Source organism: Saccostrea cucullata, unplaced genomic scaffold, assembly GCF_032062105.1.
Source record: "Saccostrea cucullata isolate Sc308-1 unplaced genomic scaffold, CSIRO_AGI_Scuc_v1 ctg281, whole genome shotgun sequence".
NCBI lineage: Eukaryota > Metazoa > Mollusca > Bivalvia > Ostreida > Ostreidae > Saccostrea > Saccostrea cuccullata.
In genome coordinates, this window is record NW_026926059.1 from 688,487 (window position 1) to 711,113 (window position 22,627).

Below are 22,627 nucleotides of genomic sequence, written 5' to 3' on the forward strand. Positions count from 1 at the left end.
CTGAATGTCACCTATCATGGATCATCATTGATCAATGTGAACAGAACTCATCTAACCAAAAACTATATGTATGATGAAAATTGATTGAAAACTGCTCAGTTTTTAATTTATGACAGAGAATGTTAACACCTAAACATTCATAGGGAAAATCCACATTAGTTTTTGTGTACAAGAAAAAAAAACTTTTCAGCATTATAGACACATTAAAACCACAATAAATAGAGGAAATTCGCGTCGCAACTTTATTTGAAGTATTCTACCGGTATATACTGGTTGCAAGTGGCGAGACCATAATTTAACCTTACTTGTGTCTTGCATTACATTTATCGGCGAAACAAACGATAATTATTTTTATTTTATCTTGTTAAAATACTGTCTTACTTACAATAGATCGGTTTTGATTGCGAGTTTTACTGTTTACTAATCATAATTTGTTCTCTCGACTGACTCGAGTGCAAACAGCTGATTAAGTTGGATGCCGATCTCGATGTTTAAAAACATTAAACAGTTTATACTTACACTTCTGCTGTCGCTTTCTTTTCCCAAATAGTTTTTTTTCAGTCAATTAAAAAATATTTAATTAAATTAGTCATATATTGCCCTTCTTCTTATGTAATTTTAGAGATGAAGTATCATATGAAAGCCCAGATCAGATGCCGATCGCGATGCAATAGCGTCGAATGTCAAACACTTATTTTTCAAGATTTTTCTGAAAATATTCAAAAAACCAGAATTCTTTAACAGTCTTGGAACTTTATTACTTCGATTTTACTTCATTTTAAACACTAATTGCGTCTTTATAAGGCGATTACAACTTACTCTGGGTCTAATTATACGAGTGCTGAATTGCAAGGCTACCGCTTTTTTTTGTTAGAGCGACCACTGAGCACTAGCGACAGTTTTCACTGGTACACCGGGCAGCACAACTTTAGACACAAAGCGACAAAGCTGGATATAACCTGTTTGCTATACTGGTATTACAAATACGTGAATAATAGCATGAATAGTATATTATAAATTACTTTTTATGTTCAATATTTATTTAATCTTTTAAAAAATGATACCCCGGTAAACATGGTAAATGGAGAAACAAAAGAGTGATCATGGTAAAATTAAAACGTATACAATAATACCTATCACTATCCATCACTAATTATAATTATTTGCCGAAGCCCCTTCTCAATTACAATTGAAATAAAATACATTAACACAGAATAGAGTTAATTTTTTTTATTTTGCGAGAACAGGCCAAAGAAAGCGAACACAGTTCAAAATGATTTTATGCACCAGTGTTTGGAATTACGATTAAATATGAAAGATGGGTAAAATAATCTTATTGAATCGCGATGTACTTAAAAACACAGTTTTCTATTAATTGATAGGTCTTTCTACACAATGGTCTAATACAATCACAAACACTTTCTTTGCTTATGTCCACAGGTGCCTGGTACACTCGTGACCTAGATCGACCATGTCGACAGCGTGGGATTCGCGGCTTTGATTACATAACTGTAAAACATCTCGCTGAACAATGGGATCAACTAATGATCGTGAATTATTCAATGTATAAAGTTTAAGATTAATTATATAGTTTGTTACAATGATAAACGTAGAAAGGTAGATTTTATATCTTCCGCTTTTACAGACGTGTTCACTATAAAACTAATTAAATTTTATAAAGAAAAATAGAAAAAGTAGTTGTAATACATGATTTAATAGTTAATCATAAAACACATTTAAAACCTTATTTTGAAGAAAATCAACATAAAATACCGTAGGGTATATTATTTACAGCAAGTTATACACATGATGAGGTCATATTTACTTGCCGAATAAAAAGGCTACATGTTTACCTGACCTGCTTTCGACTGCATATTATGCAAGAACCCCGGTATATTCGAACAAATAAACATTCTCATCAGATCAAAAAGGTGTTAAAGAACAATTTTGCCCGTAAGATCTAGAACGAAATATTTACCGTTTTTGAGTTATAAAGCAAAAACTTTCAAGCTCCATAGATCCCTTTTTTTAGGGGCCAGCCCCTTTTCTATAGTATATTAAATGAAAGCCCTTGCAATTATGCACAACTTTTGTTCAACATGTCTTAACAAAATATTTTTAGTTTTCAAGATAAAAAGGAAAACATGTGTAAATTTTCGCACTTTTACGCATTCTATTTTTTGACCCCTGTATAGCCCCATTTTGAATAGAGAAATCGAAAAACAAAAACCGATGTGCACAACTATCCGTTTAAAGGGTTCTTTTCAATTCGTTGTTAGCTTGTTTTACTGTATATGTAACCCATGTAAGGAAGCACGCTAGAAGAACATTCATGGGGAACGGACCGTCTTAAAGATGCTTGAGATAACTGTACAAAAGTTTCTCAAAGATTTTACATTTGAATTTGACTTGAGTTTAAAGAACTACAACATTGGTCAACTACTGTATGAAATATATAGAGATAACGAACTGTATATTCAAGATCAAAAGTCGATAAACAATACTAAAAGGAGCAGAACAAACACGGACCTCCAAAACATCAGAGGTGGGATCAAGTGCCACGGAGGAATGAGCGTCCCCCCTTGCCGATCGATCACACCCGCTGTATGCTCCTTGTCATGATTGGGAAATAACGGAAAACTCCGCGTCAATTCAGTGTGTAAATAATGGACTAACAATTGGTATGAAAAACGTCAGTCAGCATTTGACTCAATGATAAATTGTATTTGCTGACAAGGTCATTGTCTCGACCATAGAACATACGAAATGATGACTTTAAACGGCGAGACTGCTGATAGGCTTGTTTCATCAACTTGTTTGTCAATAATATACCACGTTAAAGAAATTGTACATACTTAGAATATGCTCTTGCGTATCGAATCAACTGAGAGATATAAAATATGTATGCAGATGATGAAGGGATATTGCTGCATAAGTAAGGGAAGTTGACGATAGTTAAAGTCATCACGTTTATCACAGAGCTTGGTTGTTAGATTACCATTAACGTCCTTTTCAAGTAAAATATCCAAATATGAAACAAATGTGTCAGACACAGTAATATCTTTTTTTTCGCAAACTCACCGGGATTTATCTAATTGACAGTACGTCGGCGATATATCTAAATGTCGAGTTGAAGGCCACTACATGTGTTTTCTTCTTTTCACGTATAAGATTTTGGACAAATTCTGCTTTATATGAATACAAAAATAGGTCTTCTAATAACGGGGCGCAATTGGTAGAAATGGGTATTCCAGTAGATGGTTGGAAGACCTGGTCTCCAAAAACTACATAGATATTGTCAATCAGAAACTCAAACATCTTTTAAATGTCAGCCTCAGAGCACTTGTGTATACAATCAGAATGTTTTTTAAAAAAATAATTTTGCAAATGACCAATGACAAGGTAAGTAAATTAACGCGTTCCATTCTTATTTAGCGAAGCGCGCAAACAATGCAAATAAAACGAGGAAAAATAAAGAAAGTCTGAAGAAAGCAAGTAAACATTGCAAAAAGGTAATGGATAAATCAATAAAACAGTACAGAAAAGATTTATCGCAGAAACTTATGAAATTACGTGCCCCGTGGGGATCCGGGTTAGAAAAGGTCCTCAGTACCCCCTTGTTGTCGTAAAAGGCGACTAAATGGGGCGGTCCTTCGGATGAGACCGTATAAACCGAGGACCCGTGTCACAGCAGGTGTGGCACGATAAAGATCCCTCCCTGCTCAAAGGCCGTAAGTGCCGAGCATAGGACTAAATTTGCAGCCCTTCACCGGCAATGGTGACGTCTCCATATCAGTGAAATATTCTGGAGAGGGACGTCAAACAGTATACAATCAATCAATATGAAATTACGTACAACAAATACAAAAGAATATTGTAACATTCTTAATAGACTAAATGATCAGAAAAAAGCTCTGCGGATTTAGACTCGATGTTTAAATATTTTAGAGAAATGAATGAAACTAGTGGTATTGAAAATACTGAGGTTAACTGGCCGAACTATTTACATGTATATAATTACAATAATAATGATCATCTGTTAGACTACCCAATTATCAGGGAGGAAATTTCATCGGCTATTAATGATTTAAAGAATAGTAAGGTCCAAGGCTTCGATAATATTCGATAATATTTTAAATGAGCACATGAGAACAACTTATTATTTTTGCCAATTCATGAAACTTTTTTCAATCTTATTTTTGAAACTGGTATTGTACCAGAAAACTGGTTAACTGGTATCCTGAAACCAATCTACAAAAATAAGGGTGACCCAACGCACCCTGAAAATTACCGCCCGATTACCCTTTTAAGCTGTAACGCCTTTCTTATTTTCATTAAATATTAATGACTTAGAAGATTTTTTGACAGAAAAGAATATTGTCGGTTTGTCTAGTATTAGCAAAGGTATAGAGGATGAGTTGTTTTTGTATATGAAATTGTTTATCTTATTTTATGCCGATGATACTGTAATTCTTGCGGAAACTGCTGAAGATCTTCAGAGAGCACTAAATGAATTTTACAAATATTGTGAAGAATGGAAATTATGTGTGAATATTAAGAAAACAAAGATACTTATTTTTTCAAAGGGTAGACAGCCAAAGAATATTCTTACATATAATGGCAGTGTCATAGAAGTAGTCAAAGATTTTAATTATTTGGGGATTATATTTTCTCGTACAGGCTCATTATGTAAAGCAAGAAAACACCTATGCGAACAAGCGCAAAAGGCGATGTATGGTGTGATACGTAAGATTAGGCAGTTTAATCTCCTTTTCTAATGTCAATTGGATTTGTTTGATAAAGTAGTTTTACCAGTATTGTTATATGGCTGTGAAATATGGGGTTATGAAAATATCGATATTATTGAACGAGTACATTTACGTTATTTAAAACATATATTGAATTTGAAAAGTAGCACTCCAAGTTATATGATTTATGGAGAAACTGGACGGTTTTCATTACACATAAATATTTACTCAAGAATGATAAAATATTGGGCAAAACTTGTGATTGGAAAAGAAAAAAAATTGTGTAAAATTGTTTATATGTATTTACGTAAACAACACAATAAAGGAGTAATGAAAAACTCATGGATATCATTTGTACAAAAGATTTTTGATAGATGTGGTTTATCAAATATTTCGTATGAGCACGAACAATATTTATATAATGTAGAATGGATAACTGCTACAGACAAACAAAGATTAAAAGATCAATATATTCAAATGTGGAATAGTGAAGTTTAAGAATCTTCAAAAAGTTTGAATTATAGAATTTATAAATTTTGAGTGCGAAAAATATTTAACTCTGTTATTACTTAAATTTAGGAAAACTTTTGTTAAGTATAGAACCACAAATCACCACCTTCCAATTGAAACAGGCGGATGGAATGGTACTCAGAGAAATGAAAGAGTTTGTAGCTTATGCAGTAGTAACCAGATAGGAGATGAATATCATTATATCTTAGAATGTAGTGCTTTAAACCAACTGAGGAAAGTTTATTTGAACCAAAAATTTTGTTCTAATCCAAATATTATCAAGTTTTGTGAAGTCATGTGTCAAAAAGATGTTGATTCTTTGAAAAAATTATGTATATTTATTTCTAAAATTAATAATATTGTCTGTTCTCCTTAGTTATCACCTTCTGCTAGACCCACTGTATTATATGTATATATGTTATATGTGTTTTTGTTCCTCATGTACCATTTACATGGTTTTGAGTGAATAAATTGAATTGAATTATTGAAAAAGCAGCTGTCAATGATTTGAAAAAGCCTTAATTTTAATTTATCGGGGTGGGGGGTGGGGGTGTATAAAGTAGAAAAGTATTCTTTTAGGCTGGGGGTAAAATCTTGTGATCTCAAATTGTCCAAAAGTTTCTTGGAATTTTTTAGCATTCACATTTGATTTATACCACTTCTCGAATATATTGTTGAACGGGGGGGGGGGGCTTTTAAAATGTAGAAAAAGTATTTTTTTAGGCTGTTGGTTTTGGTAAAATTTCATGTTGTGCATCTGCTTCCAGGCCCGTGCTGATGACCTAAGCTACCACACAAAAATTGTACATACCAATGAACAAGATATTGGAATTTTTCAAGCTACAATTCATCCTGTGAACCCACCCCGCTTCTCTGGTGAAATACCGGTAGACCACTAGTCTCGTATTTCTAGTCCATATCCCCTATTCAGTAGTAGTGACACTAAAGTGTCATATTTCAATAAAATATACAAGGCCACCAATTCCCTCCAAATGCACCCATAAAATATTCTAGCTATAAAATTACCTATAATATGCATTCAAACCTCAGGTTTCTCTATTTTTTCTATTTTTTGACGGTGAAACTATCCTCTGCCACCTTCACTACTTGATAATCAAGGAAGAGGCATTTATTGGAACCCTCTATGTATCTTTGTTTGTTTCGGAATCCAATATACGGAGATATGATAATTCAAATTCATTTTGATTACTAGTATTTGGGATATTAAAAATATTCAAAACTGACATATGATTTTGAAGAATTTCTTCTTTAGATAAGGAAATATGAGTAAAAGTTGGATTACCGCATGTAGAATTGAATCCAAGTTCTTTTAAGATACAATTTTATAATGAGCCTTACAAAGGAAGACAATGTTGTTACCTGCTTTGTCAGCAGGCCCGAGGGACCAGTTCGTACTGGTCGTTTAATGTCAATATTTTCCATTATTTCTGAAACATCTTAACAATTTATGTAGTAATATTCATTGCGTATTTTTCCGTTTTTACAAAGTAAACATATTCTTTCTTTAAGAGGTACTTTACGATTATTTGATGTGCGCAAATAAACAATATCTTTTTTTTTCTTTTAAGGTAAGATATGTTGAAAAAGGAATAAATTGACATGTACAAATAAACTTTACTTTTCAAGTAATCAAACTCTTGGAAGAATTCATTTTCTTCTTCGTCTATTTCCACAATTCAAATAGGTCATCTGCTTTTGATACAGAAACAAAAAAAAATCTCAGATCAGTAATCTATAATCTAAAATTTACTTGTATATAGGAAACTCTTGTATCTTCTGAAACTGAAGAAGAATGATTTTGCTTACTCATGAAAATGAAATCTTGGACAAGGAAGAATTAAATGCACTTTTTATCGTTGTTGATGATGGAAAATCATGTTTTTTTTTATTGTTTTTTTTTATAATTTTTGATGTTCATGTTAGCTAAAACTCTTTGCAAGTCTAAACACACAATAGTAAAAGAAGGGGGCAGGTGATGAAAGAGAGTGTGTTTGACAGATAGGTAGGGGCGTTGACTCAAATACTAGTATAAGAAAATGGGCCCAAATCACAGCTAGATTGACTAAAATGAAAGTCTACTGTGAGAATTTTTACATCACTTGTATTCAATTATTAATAAAAACATATTTAAATTTAAATTATGTTTATTGGAATTATAAGGTTAAATATTTATTACTTTAATAATTGAGCAGATAAATTTTACCCTCCTTTATTGTGATCCAAAGATACAGAACGTGAAAAAGGTTTTATAACTTTCTTTATTACCGAAAAAAACATACAAAATACAATGTACATGTATTTGATGCAGATTTTTTTTTTGTCTCCGGTGTATTTAATGAATTAGTATTCTACTATCGTGTATAATGAACATTTGAAACGTAATAAAAATAAACATGAAAAGCTCTTTAAATGCAGTATAAATGGGAATTTTACCAAGAATTTAATTTTGGCATTATCAGCAAGTGTGCTGAGATCGCTAAAATTGAACACAGCTAAAAATTAATAGCGTTTTATGTGTAAAAGCTCCTTTAGTGAGTATTTTAAAATCTCTAAAATTACTTATCGCTCAAACTAAAATATTAAAGGAGAAATTTAATTTTAAATTTTAAGGAGAAATCGCTAAATTTGCGTCTCGCTAAAATATCCACTTACACTGTAGTACTGACAAATCATAATAAAAAAAACTAGTTATATAACTTCAAACAGGCATGTATATTTTTGCTCGCATATATGTTCAAACGAAAATATATTTCTCCCTTAATCCACACAAGATATTTGATCTCAATTTAAAAACACATGAAACGATTTGCTACAGAAATGCTTTGAACTGATGAATTTTGTTTATTATCAGATATGACTGAGTATTCTTGGATTTCTGTTTTCAAACCAATAAAGTCACACTTAAATAGGTCAACGACACAAACGTGAAATTAAAGATACCTATCTAGGAAGAATTCTGATAATTTTTTTAATCACTATTTTCTTGTTTCACATGATCGGTGTCTCTCCCCCACCGGCCGCCACCAAAAGAGTAATCAAATCGCTTTCCAAACCGGCCACCCCCGAGACCGTATTCATAATCCCAGGCTCCTTGGCGCTTGTCGACTTCCTGTTCCTCGTCATCGAAATCAATGTCCCAGTCGCTCTTGTCTAGGTCGTCTGTATGTTTGTCCCCTTCCAAAACTTTGTCACTATCCGCCATTGACTCCATGTTCACTGGAGTACCGAGAGCTAGAATCAGTCCTATTTCACTGCGTTGTTTTCTGGTATCTGATCGTAGTCTGTCCCTGGTGTTTTCCTCTTGTTTATGCTTTGTTCCATGGATTTCTTGTAAGTTACTGAAAAGTTTTGATAGCTGTGAAATGCTGTCTTCTGTTTGAGAGCTTCCATTTGTAAATGTAAACGAAAGGCAAAGAATTAACACCGAAGAGATGAACAGGTGTTCCAAAGAATTCTTCATCTGAAATCATAAAATGTAAAGGATGAATTCTTCTCATATTTATTGCCCTAAGAAAATTACGTTTATTCACAGTATCATTGATATTATTAAGAATTGGTGTCAAAATAAATAAAATTGGGTAGTCTTATTTTACAGCAAAGTCTAGTCAAAGTCATTTTCTTTTCCTTATCATTAAGGAGGTTGGTTCCAGTCATCAAATACATAATAATGTATTGAGAATTTTTTGTCAAGTATATTTTTAGAATCTACACACATAGCTTGATAAAAGAAACAAATTCTCTCTTTTCTACGGAGCAATTAAGTTGACATTTTTGTACCATAATTATGTTTAACACATAAATCGATTTTCAAAGTTTTTCCTTTAATATTTTTATTCAAATGAATTATTGGATTAAACACTTTTTTCCCATCTAAAATTGTCACATTAAAAATTGTGAAAACAAAACTAGTTTCAAATTTCTTTTCATGGTCAATTATTTGACCTTTTATCAAAAATGTTATTTTTTTAGTTTAAAATTAATAATTCAGATGATCTCCATGTGTTTCATTGAGAGTAATGATTTTTTTCTGATATTAAGCAGAGTGGTTTAACTTGTCTTATATATTCAGAAATGAAATAAACAGTGGGGGTCTGTGATGTTAAGTTTTAGATATTGCTTAATTAATTAAGCTTAAATTGTATTTTCACGATATATTTTATATATTTTCACACACAAGTAGTCTGAAGTTGACATCAAAAAGATGCTAGAGTTTCTAATTGACAACATCTATGTTGTTTTTGGAGACCAGGTATTCCAACAATCTGTTGGAACTCCAATGGGTACCAATTGCTCTCCGTTATTAGCAGACCTTCTTTTATATTCATATGAAGCAGAATTTGTGCAAAATCTTATGCGTGAAAAGAAGAAAACACTTGCTGTGGCCCTGAAACTCGACATAATTACGTATTGTCAATTAACAATGGTAATTTCCATTCCTACGTCGATACGATATATTCTGGTGAGCTCGAGATAAAAGATACCACAGAGTCTGGCACATCTGTTTCATACTTGGATATTTCACTTGAAAAAGACGTTAATGGTAATCTAACAACCAAGCTATATGATAAACGTGATGACTTTAACTTTTCTATCGTCAAAATGCAGCAATATTCATCACCTGCATACGGAGTATATATATCAGTTGATTGAAAAGAGCATCCTTATTAATTTATAAAACTAGGTAAATTATTGACAAGCAAGTTGATGAAACAAGAATATACAGTCTCTTGAAAAGTCATCATTTCGTAAGTTCTATGGTCGAATAATGACCTTGTCAGCAAATACAATTTATCATTGAGTCAAATGCAGACTGACGTTTTTCATACTAATTGTTAGTCCATTATTTATACACTGAATTTACGATGGATTTTCCTTTATTTCTTGATCATGACAAGGAGCACATGGCGGGTGTGACCGGTCACAAAATTTGGCACCTGATCCCACTTCTGATGTTTCGGAGGTGCGTGTTTGCTCTGGTCCTATTATGTATTGTTTTATGGACTTTGAGATTGAATACTCTTCGTTATCTCCATATCCTCCTTATGATAATAGAATTCATGAACGTTAATTTAATAATTCAGGACCAACATAGAACATTTCACTGCACAAAACTACTCTGTGTGCAGGCTGCATGTAAAAATAAGAATCCAAACTTAACAATACTGAATACTTTGAAAGAGGAAAATTGATCTTTTTCTTCTTAAAAAAATCTTCCGCCATAAAATATAGTTCCTCACTAAATATTTTCTGTATGAAATTTAATCATGGGTTTTGATTGAATATAGTTTAATAAGCATTATAAAATTCAAATTTGATGTAAAAACTAAAACATCATGTAGATTTTTTTAAAAATAGAGGTCAAGACAAAAATCAGCTGAAAAGCTGAAGAGCGAACCTCGTTAACAACAAAAATACAGTTGCCAATCACGTGCTTCCTATAATTCTATTGAAAAACTAAATGTTATTTTCTTCTTGCGTAGAAAGGTATATATCAATCGCAACTTCTCGGGCCTTTCCGACTAGCGAAAAAACGACCCCGAATGTATATGGTAGACGCCACTACAACCCTCCTTTTTCATGATCTTTGAAATAAATGCATGGAGACCTTTTATCTGTGGAATATGGAGTTTAACTTATTTAATGTAATGATATTACCTAAAATATACAATAAAAGGGATTCCTAACTCACTCTATCCTATATTTGAATAAACAGGAAATGTATAAATTTTAAACATCCGGTTGTTAAAGATAATTTTTTTCTGGTACGGAAAAAAAAAAGAATGCGATTGAGGTATATATATCACATAAAATCACCTAGATAACATCACTAAACTTAATATTTTTCCGAATTTCCTCTTATTTTCATTTTTAATGGAAATTATTTTAGTATACTTCGTATTTTATAAAAAAAAATTTGGCGATTTATTTTTAAACAGATCTTTGCTACTAAAAGCAAGTTGATGTTAAAGGGATATTTTTATAAAGAAATGCAAGCAATGGTAATCTTTTTGGAGATTTTATATTGAAGTACAAATGCTATAAATCAAGAAGAATCGATCATTGAAATTACAGTATAAAACACCAGTAAAGCGACAAAAATAGGAAGGAACGAATCAAGGACATGTTTTTAATAATCAAAAATTGATTTGAATTAGAGAGACTTTGAGCATTGACTGTTCCAAAAATGAATTCCATCGCTTTTGTTTGAATATAATGGCAAAGTCCATGCTTTGCTATGGAAAAACACCCAATTTCAAAACAGAGAAAAATAGGAGATGCACAATGGCACTTTGCAGTGAAGATTATGTGAAAAGTTTCATTAAATGATATTTAGTGGTATAGGAGGAGTTGTGGATAAGAGGGGGTATACTCAATGTTAAAGAAAGGTAAATAGAAACCAAACAATGAAACACTAAAATAGAATTCCTCTGACAACCTCAACAAATTTTATTTAGTGGTAACGGAAAAAATATAGGTATGAAAATAATTAATGGTTAGTATGCTCAAAAATACAAATCAGGGGCAGAGCAAACACAGACCTCTATAAACATCGGAGGTGGGATCAGGTGCCATGGAGGAGTAAGCATCCCCTGTCGCCTTTAATACACGCCTTTTGTTCCTTGAAATGATTTGGGGGAAAAAACAGAAAAATCGGTCCACAGTTCAATGTACCAATGTATAAGCAATGACCTAATACTTTGAATGAAACATGTCAGTCAGCTTTCAACTTAATCAGATTGTATTTGCTGACAAGTTTATTGTATGAGCCATAAAATTTGCGAAATATTGACTTAAACAAAACTGTTAATATTCTTAATTCATCAACTTTTTTTAATAGCTTGCAATAAAATGTTTGTTCTCACTTCATCCTTTGCCTATCTAGTCAACTGAAAGACATGAAGCCCATGTGCAGGTGAAAAGGAAGTTGGCGTTAGAAAAATTGAAGTACATGTATTAATTTTTATTATAAAATATTATTGTTAGATTACAATAAATGAATGTTTTTCTAGTACAATTTAAATATAACACAAATATGTTTGACTCTTCTAGTATCGTTATCTCAAGTTCACTGGGATATATCGAATGGAATTCAAGGAACTACTGTTAACTGATACTAGTAATACGTCTTTGATTTATCAATGTCAAGTGAAAGGCTGCACTTTTTTCTTATGTACCCGTCATAGATTTTTTAATAAATTCTGCTTCATATGAATACAAAAAATATGAATACAAATATAGGTATGCTAATAACTGGACACAAATGGTACATGTACTCGTGAAAAAAAAAACAAAACAAAAAAGATCAAACAAAACACGGCAATCATGAATTCCTCCATTCAAATATGTGACATTGGAGTTTACATTTCTTCTGCCTTATCACTCATTTCATATTTCGCTAAGATAACAGAAAATGTTTCTTAAATTGTGCAAATATATAGGTTTTGATTACAAACAGTTATTCAGGCTTCAAAAGTCCATTAAACAGTACACAAAATAAGGATTTCAAATGTAAACACTGAAAAAACCTCCAATAACATCACATGACCGAATCAGCAAGATGGTAGATCACCGTTGACGTCCGAGGTAATGTGCGAGGTACGAGTCATCCGAGGAACTCCGAGTGGCAGAAATATAGCGACATTGGAGTTTATGTTTTCTATTGAAAAAGGTGAAGATAACGAACTGGGATCAGTACAATACATGGATAAAATGAATATTATTCGGGCTCAAACGTCCACAAAACAATACAAAACAGGAGCAGAGCAAACACGGACCTCCAAAATCTCAGAGGCGGAATCATTAGCCAATCTGATAGAAAACTACAAACAATTCAAGTCTTAACAGGACATAAATACGGACCCTGAGAAAGAACAATAAACCTTATTTTAAAATGATGTTTTGTAATTTAGGTCTTAAAAGTCGTTAACATTTCGGCCTAAAAAGTCTTCGAAACAATTTATCATAAATATTCATAAAGATCTGTCCCTTTATTTTTGAAGTGGTATATACATTATTCTTTGGTTAACTGAATTCTTAGATGTGTTTACACAACCTTCAGAATATTGGAAAATAAAGATTGTTCAGCATTTGTATTTTTACTTGTTATTAAAATGCCACCTCATAATAATTCAAATAATGGGTCATGAAATTGTCTAGAGCAAGTCAGATCAAACAAAATTTTAAAAGTCAACAAGAAAGGTGAATGTCAGAGATATCTTAACGTATTGTTCTTATTTATATGTGAATGAAAAGAAAACTAAGCTGAAAAATAATTAAATGAAATATAAAATACTGTCTATAAGAGTACCTGGGGGGGATATAACTATGTTTTTTTAATTTTCAGTTTTCTTAGATTTGAAATAAAAGGTTGATTTTACGTTATGTTAAAATTCGTTAGTTTTCAGAATTTAAAACACTTATTTATCTGGAAAAATATATTAGAATTTATTCAAGTACCGGTATGCTTGAAGACAAACACAAACTTTATTTTTTGTAAGGAGAGAGAGATGTGTCCAATTCTCTTATGATAATGGAGGAGACAATCATAAAGGGTCCAACAAAGACGGTACTTTATAAGAGTGAAAGATTTTATTTCAATATCCGGATTAATTGAAGTTTTATAAGGTCTTTGTAAAACGATTTGAGGACAATTATTCAGCCATCGTAATACTTCATGATTGAGTCATTAGATGATGTGTATATGGATAAGGCAGAGATATGTGTTTCTCTCAATCATGTGAATAATTCTTTGTTTCAAATCCATGCCAAGGAAGTATTATATAATTATATATTAGGGATGACAAACACAAACAGTCTAACTGAAATGAAATTAATTGATAAACTCATGTAGAAATAAAAGAGAGAGAGAGAGAGAGAGAGAGAGAAATAAAATCATAAAGATTTGTTTTTAAAAAAAATTCTATTTGTTATGGAACTCTTTGGTTGCTTTTGACGTCCAAGTGATCAGTCGTCAGAACTTCAGTATCAACTTGATAACAAGTTCTCCTATATCAGAACGGATTTACGATCTTCGTGCACTTTTCGATCATAGATTTCAAAAGATTACGAGACGGTATGTTATAGTTTGGTGCAACGATGGACATAAGATTTTTAAAGTCTTAGCCTTCAACCATTTGCATTAATTGGCATGTATAATCAAACGCATCAATCAACAATCGAGAGCAAGAGAGAGAGAGAGAGAAGATTGAAACATAATTGACCAATGTTCAAAGAAAACAAATAATTAAAGCAAACTAAACATAAGGGGTGAAGACAGCCGAAGGTGAGAAAAGCCAGGTAACAGGTGCTTGGTCATGGTAATTACTGTTTAAACACTGCCACAGGCGATAACGGTCATTTACAGGCGCAGGAAACCCTAATTACTGTCTTTACAAGTGCAATGAACATTTTACGTTTTAAAACCGATGTTTTAATGCATTAATAAATAAGCTTAGAAATATTTAAAAATATACATCCGAGTAACCGAGTACCAATTTTAGTACGATACTCGGTGAGTACCCGGTTAACCGGGTACTCGTTGACATCCCTAATATATAACAATATAATAATATACTGATAAATTCAATGCTTTTTATTTAAAAATACAAAAAAAACAGTTTATAAAAACACTCTGTAATAAGAAAAAGTCCATCAGCATTTGTCTTGACGAAAGATTGTATTTGCTGACAATGTCATTGTATCAAATATAGATCCTGTTAAAGTGATGATTTTAAAGGAGGTTGTTGATATTCTTATTTCATCAACTTGTTTGTCAATAACAAACTTCGTTTGATGGGTAATTGTTCAAGAACATATACGTAGGACATGTTTTGTATGTGTCGAATCATCTAAAAGATATGACCCCATATGTGTGGGATACGCGTATATTGCTATATAAGTAAGGGAATTTGACGATTAAAAAGGTTAATGTCATCAGCTTTATCATAAAGCTTGGTTGTGAGATTACCATTAACGTGAAATATCTAAACAGAAAACAGATGTGTCCGACTATGTCATTATCCTGGACACTCCGTCCGTCCTTCACATTTTCTTCTCCCTGCATGTCCTCTTAAGATTTAAGCAGTAAACAAATTATATTTTGGAAAATGCAAGGTAGTTTTCTGAAGATGGACAAGATAGCTCCACTCCCAACAAATATCTTTGTTTTCATTCCTGTAATGATTAAAACAAATATATTAGGAATAAGATGGGGGTCATTTGAGGCACTTTGAACGTGTACCATGTCATCTATTTCGTCATATGACGTGAGTGCTATCGTCAGGGTAGTCCTCCGGTATCAAATTTGTGATTAAAACTGAACGGAATCGGAGCCATTTGATCATAGAGATCATCATTTGTGATTGGGCTATCGCCTCATCATACTTTGTTCTCGTCCTTTGAGAACCTCACTGTTCCGGACGATAGCGTTGTACCCAGTGACGCTATTATTACCGATCTCTGAACAGCCTTAGAATCATCAGGTTTCAAAATCATTCCGCAAGTCTGATTCTTATAAGACCAAAACAGGTACGTCATAGACAATTTATGACGGAAGTGTGGACATTTAAGAATTACATTGATTATCAAACTGTCAATGGAACCATTTTAATAATTGAGTACTCATTTATTATTTTCTTTACGGTCAAAAAAGAAATGCTTTGTTCTTTGAGTGATCGTCAAGATTGAAATTATTAAAATGGATAGAGTATAAAATGATAAAGCTAGAAAATATTGTACAAAATGTGTATCTTTTACAAAAGGATATTGAATAATAACATAGTGATTTTTTTTAAATCAGAAACAAGCTCGTCATAACAAATAATAACAAAACTGCATAATAATAATTTTTGCAAGAAAAACAACTTCTGGTGGATTGCTTTGATTGCTTTGATGTAGCCAAGGTTTGAGCACATGGTGAGCTTAACCGGTCTTAAATTGAGGGGATGCTTAGCTGATCATACATTGTAGGAGATAATGATTTTTTTTCATACATGTAAGGTGTTTCAAACATGTAAATCTGAAGGAGAGCAAATACGGACTATAAAACTTTAGAAATGGGATCAGGTGCCATAGAGGAGTGAGCATCTTCTTTCAACTGATTACTGTGCTCCATGACATCATCGGAAGAATCCGTAGATAACTCAGTATGTAAATAATTGCATTAAATTAAGAATGAAAAACAAAAGTCAGCATCTGACTTTCAAATATGATAAATTGTACGAGCATTTGTTCACAAGGTCATTGTATACCTGATAGAGCTTGCGAAATGATGAATTTAAATGAGATTGTTGATTTTTTTTTTTTTAATTCTATATGATAGCTAAGCTGGTTTTATAAACTGTTCATACATAGAGCATGCTCCTGTGTATCAAATCAACTGAGAGATCAATACCGCATTTGCACATTACAAGTTATATAACAAAAAGAAGATGAAATTGGACAATTGAAGTAATCACATTGTAAGTTACCATGAAATATATGGAGATAACGAACAGTATTCAAGCTCAAAAGTCCAATAAACAATAAAAAATAGTTGCAGAGCAAACACGGACCTACGAAACATTAGAGAAACATCGTCGGTATTTATCATAATGTCAAGTTTAAGGTCACAGTAAAAGTTTCTTTTCTCGTGTAAATATAAAAGTAGGTCTGCTATTATTGGTAACCATAAGAATTCTGACAGATTGGTCTCCAAAATCTACATAGGTATTGTCAATTAGAAACTCAGTCATCTGTTTGTACTACATGCACATGTAGTATCAACTTTATAGTACTTGTGTGTACAATCAGAGTGTTTTTTAACAAAATTATTTGCAATTAAGTGACCAGTGACAAGGAAAGAAAATATACGAGATCCATTTTTTATTGAAAAAGCATCTGTCAATGATGTCAGAAGTATAAGAAACTCAATCAACTGTTTAATACTACATGCACATGTAGTATCAACTTTATAGTACTTGTGTGTACAATCAGAGTGTTTTTTAACAAAATTATTTGCAATTAAGTGACCAGTGACAAGGAAAGAAAATATACGAGTTCCATTTTTATTGAAAAAGCAGCTGTTAGTGATGTCAGAAGTCTTAACTTTAATTTATGATGAGAAATGTTTGTATAAATTTAAGTGTTGAAAAATCGAACCTTTGATGTTAATCATTTTAAGAAAAAAACATCTAAAATTTAAAATAGTTTAAAATATTTAACATTGACTCTTGAATTTTTGAATATCCACATCTGATTTACACTACTTCTCGAATATATTGTAACCCTATAATTTACTAGTGAGGAGTAAAGAAAGTGGCTTGGTAGATCTTTCGCGGAACCCACCATGTATCTTTGATTGCAAGGATTTTCATAAAGTTTAGGAATCAAGTATAGTTATGGTAATTCTAATTCGTTTTGATTGTTGGGGATATAAAACATATTTAAAACAGATATGAGTTCGGTGAATTTCCTCCTTCTTCCTTACAAAGGGGGCCATGGGTATAACTTGGATTACCAATTGCAGAAATATATCGCAGTTCTTCTAAATTAAAATGAGCCTTACAAACAGACAATGCTGCTTTTATCCCAGCTGTGATGTTTTAAGGGTCCATGTTTGCTTTGTTTCCTATTTGTTTTGTGTCCATGGACTTGTGAGATTAATAATGGGTGACATTTTCTTTTTAATATATGCAGAAAATAATTCCTTATATAACATTACATATAAAGTCATTTATTGAATATTATACAAAATGCACATATTTACGAATTCTAAGTTTTAGCCAATAGGTGTATAACCATAAAGACATCTGGTATCCTTCTTAATTTTTTTTTCCATTTATGCAGGTTACCATTCAAAAAGAAATTACTTTTTGATCACGGTATTATTAAATGCTTTGTTAAGTCTCTTATTCTTCTTCTTTTAAATATTTTTAATTTAAATTCATTTAACCATCACCTGATCACCTTATTCCAATGATCTCCTATATATTTTATTACATCTAAGGAAAATGGTTTTAGGATGTAATCACAGAACGCTTTCTATTATGGCCATCACTCCATTATGTTCGATCAATTAGTCTTCATGTCTTTATGCCGTCGAAACCCATCTTTCTCCAAATTTCAATAATACAGCTGTCCGACAACTTGGTCACCAAACAAATCAATTATAACAGTTGGATTAAAATCATGATGTGTGGAATACAGAGAATTCGTTTTGTTTTTACTATTTTCAGTTAATGTAGATACAATTCTAAATCTATAAAGTACCAAAGACATACATAACTGTGCATAATAATTATTCTGTTTTTTTTTTCGGGGACTTATTTCGCAGCAAATGATTTTCTCTTGTCGTTTTTACCAATAATTCTTGTAATTCACTTCTAATCGATCTCAACATTCTTTGAATCCTTTGCGAATATCAGAAGCTTTTGTGAAATTAAAGTTCTGTTTGTCACAAATGAAACTTAAGAAAGCTATTGATTTCAGATCTTTGAAACTCAGAATAACTATAATGTATGGTCTCCGTTAGTGATCTTCAGGACAGATATACAGTTACATCCTCGCCGGTGAGAAATTAGTCTCTTTCTGCGCCCTTTGAAGGTCTCGTAATTTCAGGATACATTTCCAAAAAGCCCCGGACTTTGACATGGAAATTTTCTGGTGACCAAACGTTAACATACCATAAATAAAACTTTACAGAGTTAAAGAATGAACATATAACGCAAAAAAGTAAATCTATTTCTTTTAAATTCAATTTTGACAGGGAAATTTTCTGGTAACTATTAAACGTTAATATACCATAAAAACTCTACAGAGTTAAAGAATGAACATATAACGCAAAAATATTAAAAAGTGAAATAATGTTTCTTTTAAATTCGATTCTCAATTTGAAAAGATTGCGGTGAGCTAGAGTTGCTTATCACTGTCTCACTTCTGAATGAGTAACAAACCACATAAATTAGCTTGCTAAAAACGAAAAGACAAACAATTGAGTGAAAAAACACAAAAAACTAAGCAAAAAATTGGGATTGTAAGGGAGAGTACTCCATCACAGTGACAGGTAATGATACAAACAATTTGTCCTCGTCCAATCTTCTGCCCTTGTACCCTGTTCAAATATCCGCGGGGTAGAGGAAGGAAGAGGAACACATTGGTAGAGGAGAAATTACCCTAATATTAATTGTCATCACGAAGCCTGATTAATCTCTTAAACAAACTCAATTACAAGGTAAATGTTACGATAATCGATTTAAACAATGGATTGATTTCACCGAGGGAGGAGGGAAGCTTTGTTCTTTTTTTTTCACGAATATCAAATATGGATTTCTGGTTCACTGATGAAAGAAACGATTAGGAACCAAAAGTGTGTGTGTGTTTTTTTTTAAATGGGTACAGACAGAATTTCTAAATCTTTTATTGCAAAATTTGTGTGTGCCTGCATGTTCTTATTATTGATAATGATTTATTCAAATATATTTCGAATGTGCTTATACTTGTAGTTTTTTTTTCTTCTTCTGATCATGGGTAACTTTTTTTTTTATTTATAACATTAAGCATACTTTTTTCTGATTATGAGGTTTGTTATGATTGTTGGTGTATTTATATTTTATTTTAGTTTTTTCTGATGAAAAGTGAAGTTTTTCTGATTGTGTTTCTGATAATAAGTGTACTTTTTTTCGGTTTATAAATGCTTTTTTGAATTTAACGTTCAGTTTTTGATTAGTTGTAAATATTTCTGATTGTGTGTAGTTGTATTCTCCTGATTATGAAAGTACTCTTCCAGACTAAAATGGGTTTCTTCTGATCGGAATAGCATTTTTTTCTGCAATCTTCGACATGCCTGTATTTTACAGTAAATTGTAACTCCATTATTTTTCACTATACTTTGTTTATGTTGTAAATGATATTAGAAATCGAGAAAAAGGAACAAAAGTAAATTTAAACAAACTAGATTCTATATTTTTATTTGTACACTATTTGTAAATGAAATTATAAATAATCTTAACTTAATTTGTGAAAAAAAAACACTACTTGTATAGGTATAGACATGTTTAAAGGTAAATTTGTCTCGTTTCTGGCAGCAAGTACATATATATCTATAATTCTACAAGAAACTATCATTCACACATAAAATAAACTGTTAGATTTTCCTCTTCAATCCTTGACATGCTAACTGTGTGTAGAAGAATATAATTAACAAAACAAGTTTGCACAAAACACTTAGAATAGTAAGTGTTTTAAAGATATTTAGATAAATAAATAAATAGATAAATGAATAAATAAACTAGTTATACGAAATTTAGGAATTAGAAGATATGAATTTGAAAACTGTGTAAAGATTCTAAACATTTAGCTGTATGTGAAATAGAATGAGAAGAAATTAATTGCAATTTAATGACTAGAGGTACTGTGAGCAATGAGCTCACTAAATGATACCCCCCGCCTCCCATATGAATAAAAAACTGGAAAATCCAAAATATATGTCAGATCAAAAAGTAAAATAGGAGGTGCACAAAATATGTAATAAAGATTCTGTGAAAGTTTCATTAAATTTCATTCAGTGGTATGAGAGGAGTTGCAATTTAATGGACATTAATGAATACCCTCCCGCTTTTACCATGAAATACCCGGTGCAATGTTCTGCAGACGCATCCTCAATAAAATTAGTTATACACCACATAGAATTGAGAAAATAATTCATTGAACAATAAAGTGTATACCGTTTACTAGTATAGAGAATATGGTCTAAAGTCTTTATCCAAAGAAAAAGTAGCCTATTTAAAAGGAACAAACGAGAAGTAAATGTCAGGAATCCTAAAAAAACCAAAGCTGATTAAAAAAATACTCCACTATTGTATATAATCAAAAGAAAGTTTCTGTTAAGCGGAGTTTTTTCCAAGCCAACGAGCCAAATCTGCATTTTTTTTCAATATTATTTCCAAACAAAGTCGACACCGAAACAGATTTTAGATGCAATCTTAAATTTCTGTCCTGTTTTTTAGGCTACGGACGATTAATCGTCATCCTGAGTATCACTTCATGTGGTCTTCTCTGATTGAAACAGCAGGGCTGTGTCAAAAATGGGCATAAAATCAGAAACTTATTTAATAACCGGTGATGGAGAGCGGACCAGCAACACAAATGGACGATATTGCATTTGTCTGGTATCTCAAAATGTTGATCACCAACAGAATATCATGGGAAATTTGAATAATTGCAATATTTTTATTTTTCGTTCTTTTAAAATCAAGCCCTTCCCAAATGTAAGATGCTTTATATAGAATTCTGTAAACGAATTTTTTATAACTACTGGGTTTAAACCCAGATCTTTAATCTTTAATGATCTATTTCTGTTTTTAAAGTGTTGCAAAATTCACTAGAAATCATCAAAAGTTATATAATCAAAGAAATAGGAAAAAAGCGATCATACAACTTAAAAGTTATGAACACTATCGAGAGAATTCGTGTGTTTGTCGTCACCCTTTAAACTTTTTTTGGCGTCAAATTACAACGCAGAAAAGTGTTGAACAGAAAAATTAAGCTTTAGATATGTATTTACAACTTCTCATTTTCCGCTTGTGGATTAGATACAATCTGAATATATTATTTACAATATCTGATTTTTTAAAAAAAGAAATATTGACAGAACTCGTCAGGTTACCATTTTCAAAATGCAAAATCATGATATCATATTAAAAAGGCAAAAATCGAAGAACTATGCTTCTCCACCGATAATCTTAAAATTATTTATTTTACAAGTTAAAGAAAGCTTCATATTAAGTCAATATAAGAACTTCATTTTTATTTCAAAGGTTTTTTTTTCATATAAAATATTTTTTTTAAAATGGACACAAAATGGTTAAACAATGTGCGATTGTTTTTCTTATATGCATTAGGATTTGATTAAATAAAAACTGAAACTTTTGGATTTCTAGAAAAGAAATACATCTTTCTTTGGGATTTTGTAAAGAAATAAATTCAAAACTTGTCATGTTGAAGTAAAACACAAACTTACCTTTTAATCCGGATTCTCTAATTACTTTTCTTTTGACTACTGGTCGATTTTATACATAGGCAACACCCTGTTCTCACGCGCACATATGCTTATTTTTCTTCAGTATCACTCCCACTGTTTAGTACGACAATCCGGAAACTTATACGTCACCAGTTCGCGAATTTCATTATCCATCGATCGTGTTTGAAGTGTACCAATGGATTTAACGTTAAAATTAGTTTGAATATTCCATTTTATCGCGCATTTAGTACCATCAATCATAGGAACAAATTGACGATTTTCTTGTAGAACATTATTACAATCAGGGATCATAGTATCAAGTGATTTCAACAAAGAAAAACATCAATGGATC

At 31.7% G+C, this 22,627-nt stretch overlaps 1 protein-coding gene across 1 annotated transcript; it reads right to left on the reverse strand.

The window, feature by feature from the left end:
• Positions 1–7,577: 7,577 nt before the first annotated feature.
• LOC134270503 (uncharacterized) lies at positions 7,578–22,392 on the reverse strand. The gene is made up of 2 exons (XM_062752724.1): positions 22,276–22,392; positions 7,578–8,739 (listed from the first exon to the last, which is right to left on the reverse strand). Exon 2 carries the CDS (start codon positions 8,737–8,739, stop codon positions 8,248–8,250), a length of 492 nt encoding a protein of 163 aa, XP_062608708.1. The 5' UTR covers positions 22,276–22,392; the 3' UTR covers positions 7,578–8,247.
• Between the last annotated feature and the right edge of the window lie 235 nt (positions 22,393–22,627).

Excerpts from the sequence above, each read along its gene's own strand:
- LOC134270503 (XM_062752724.1), bottom strand. The coding sequence starts at position 8,739 with ATGAAGAATTCTTTGGAACACCTGTTCATCTCTTCGGTGTTAATTCTT.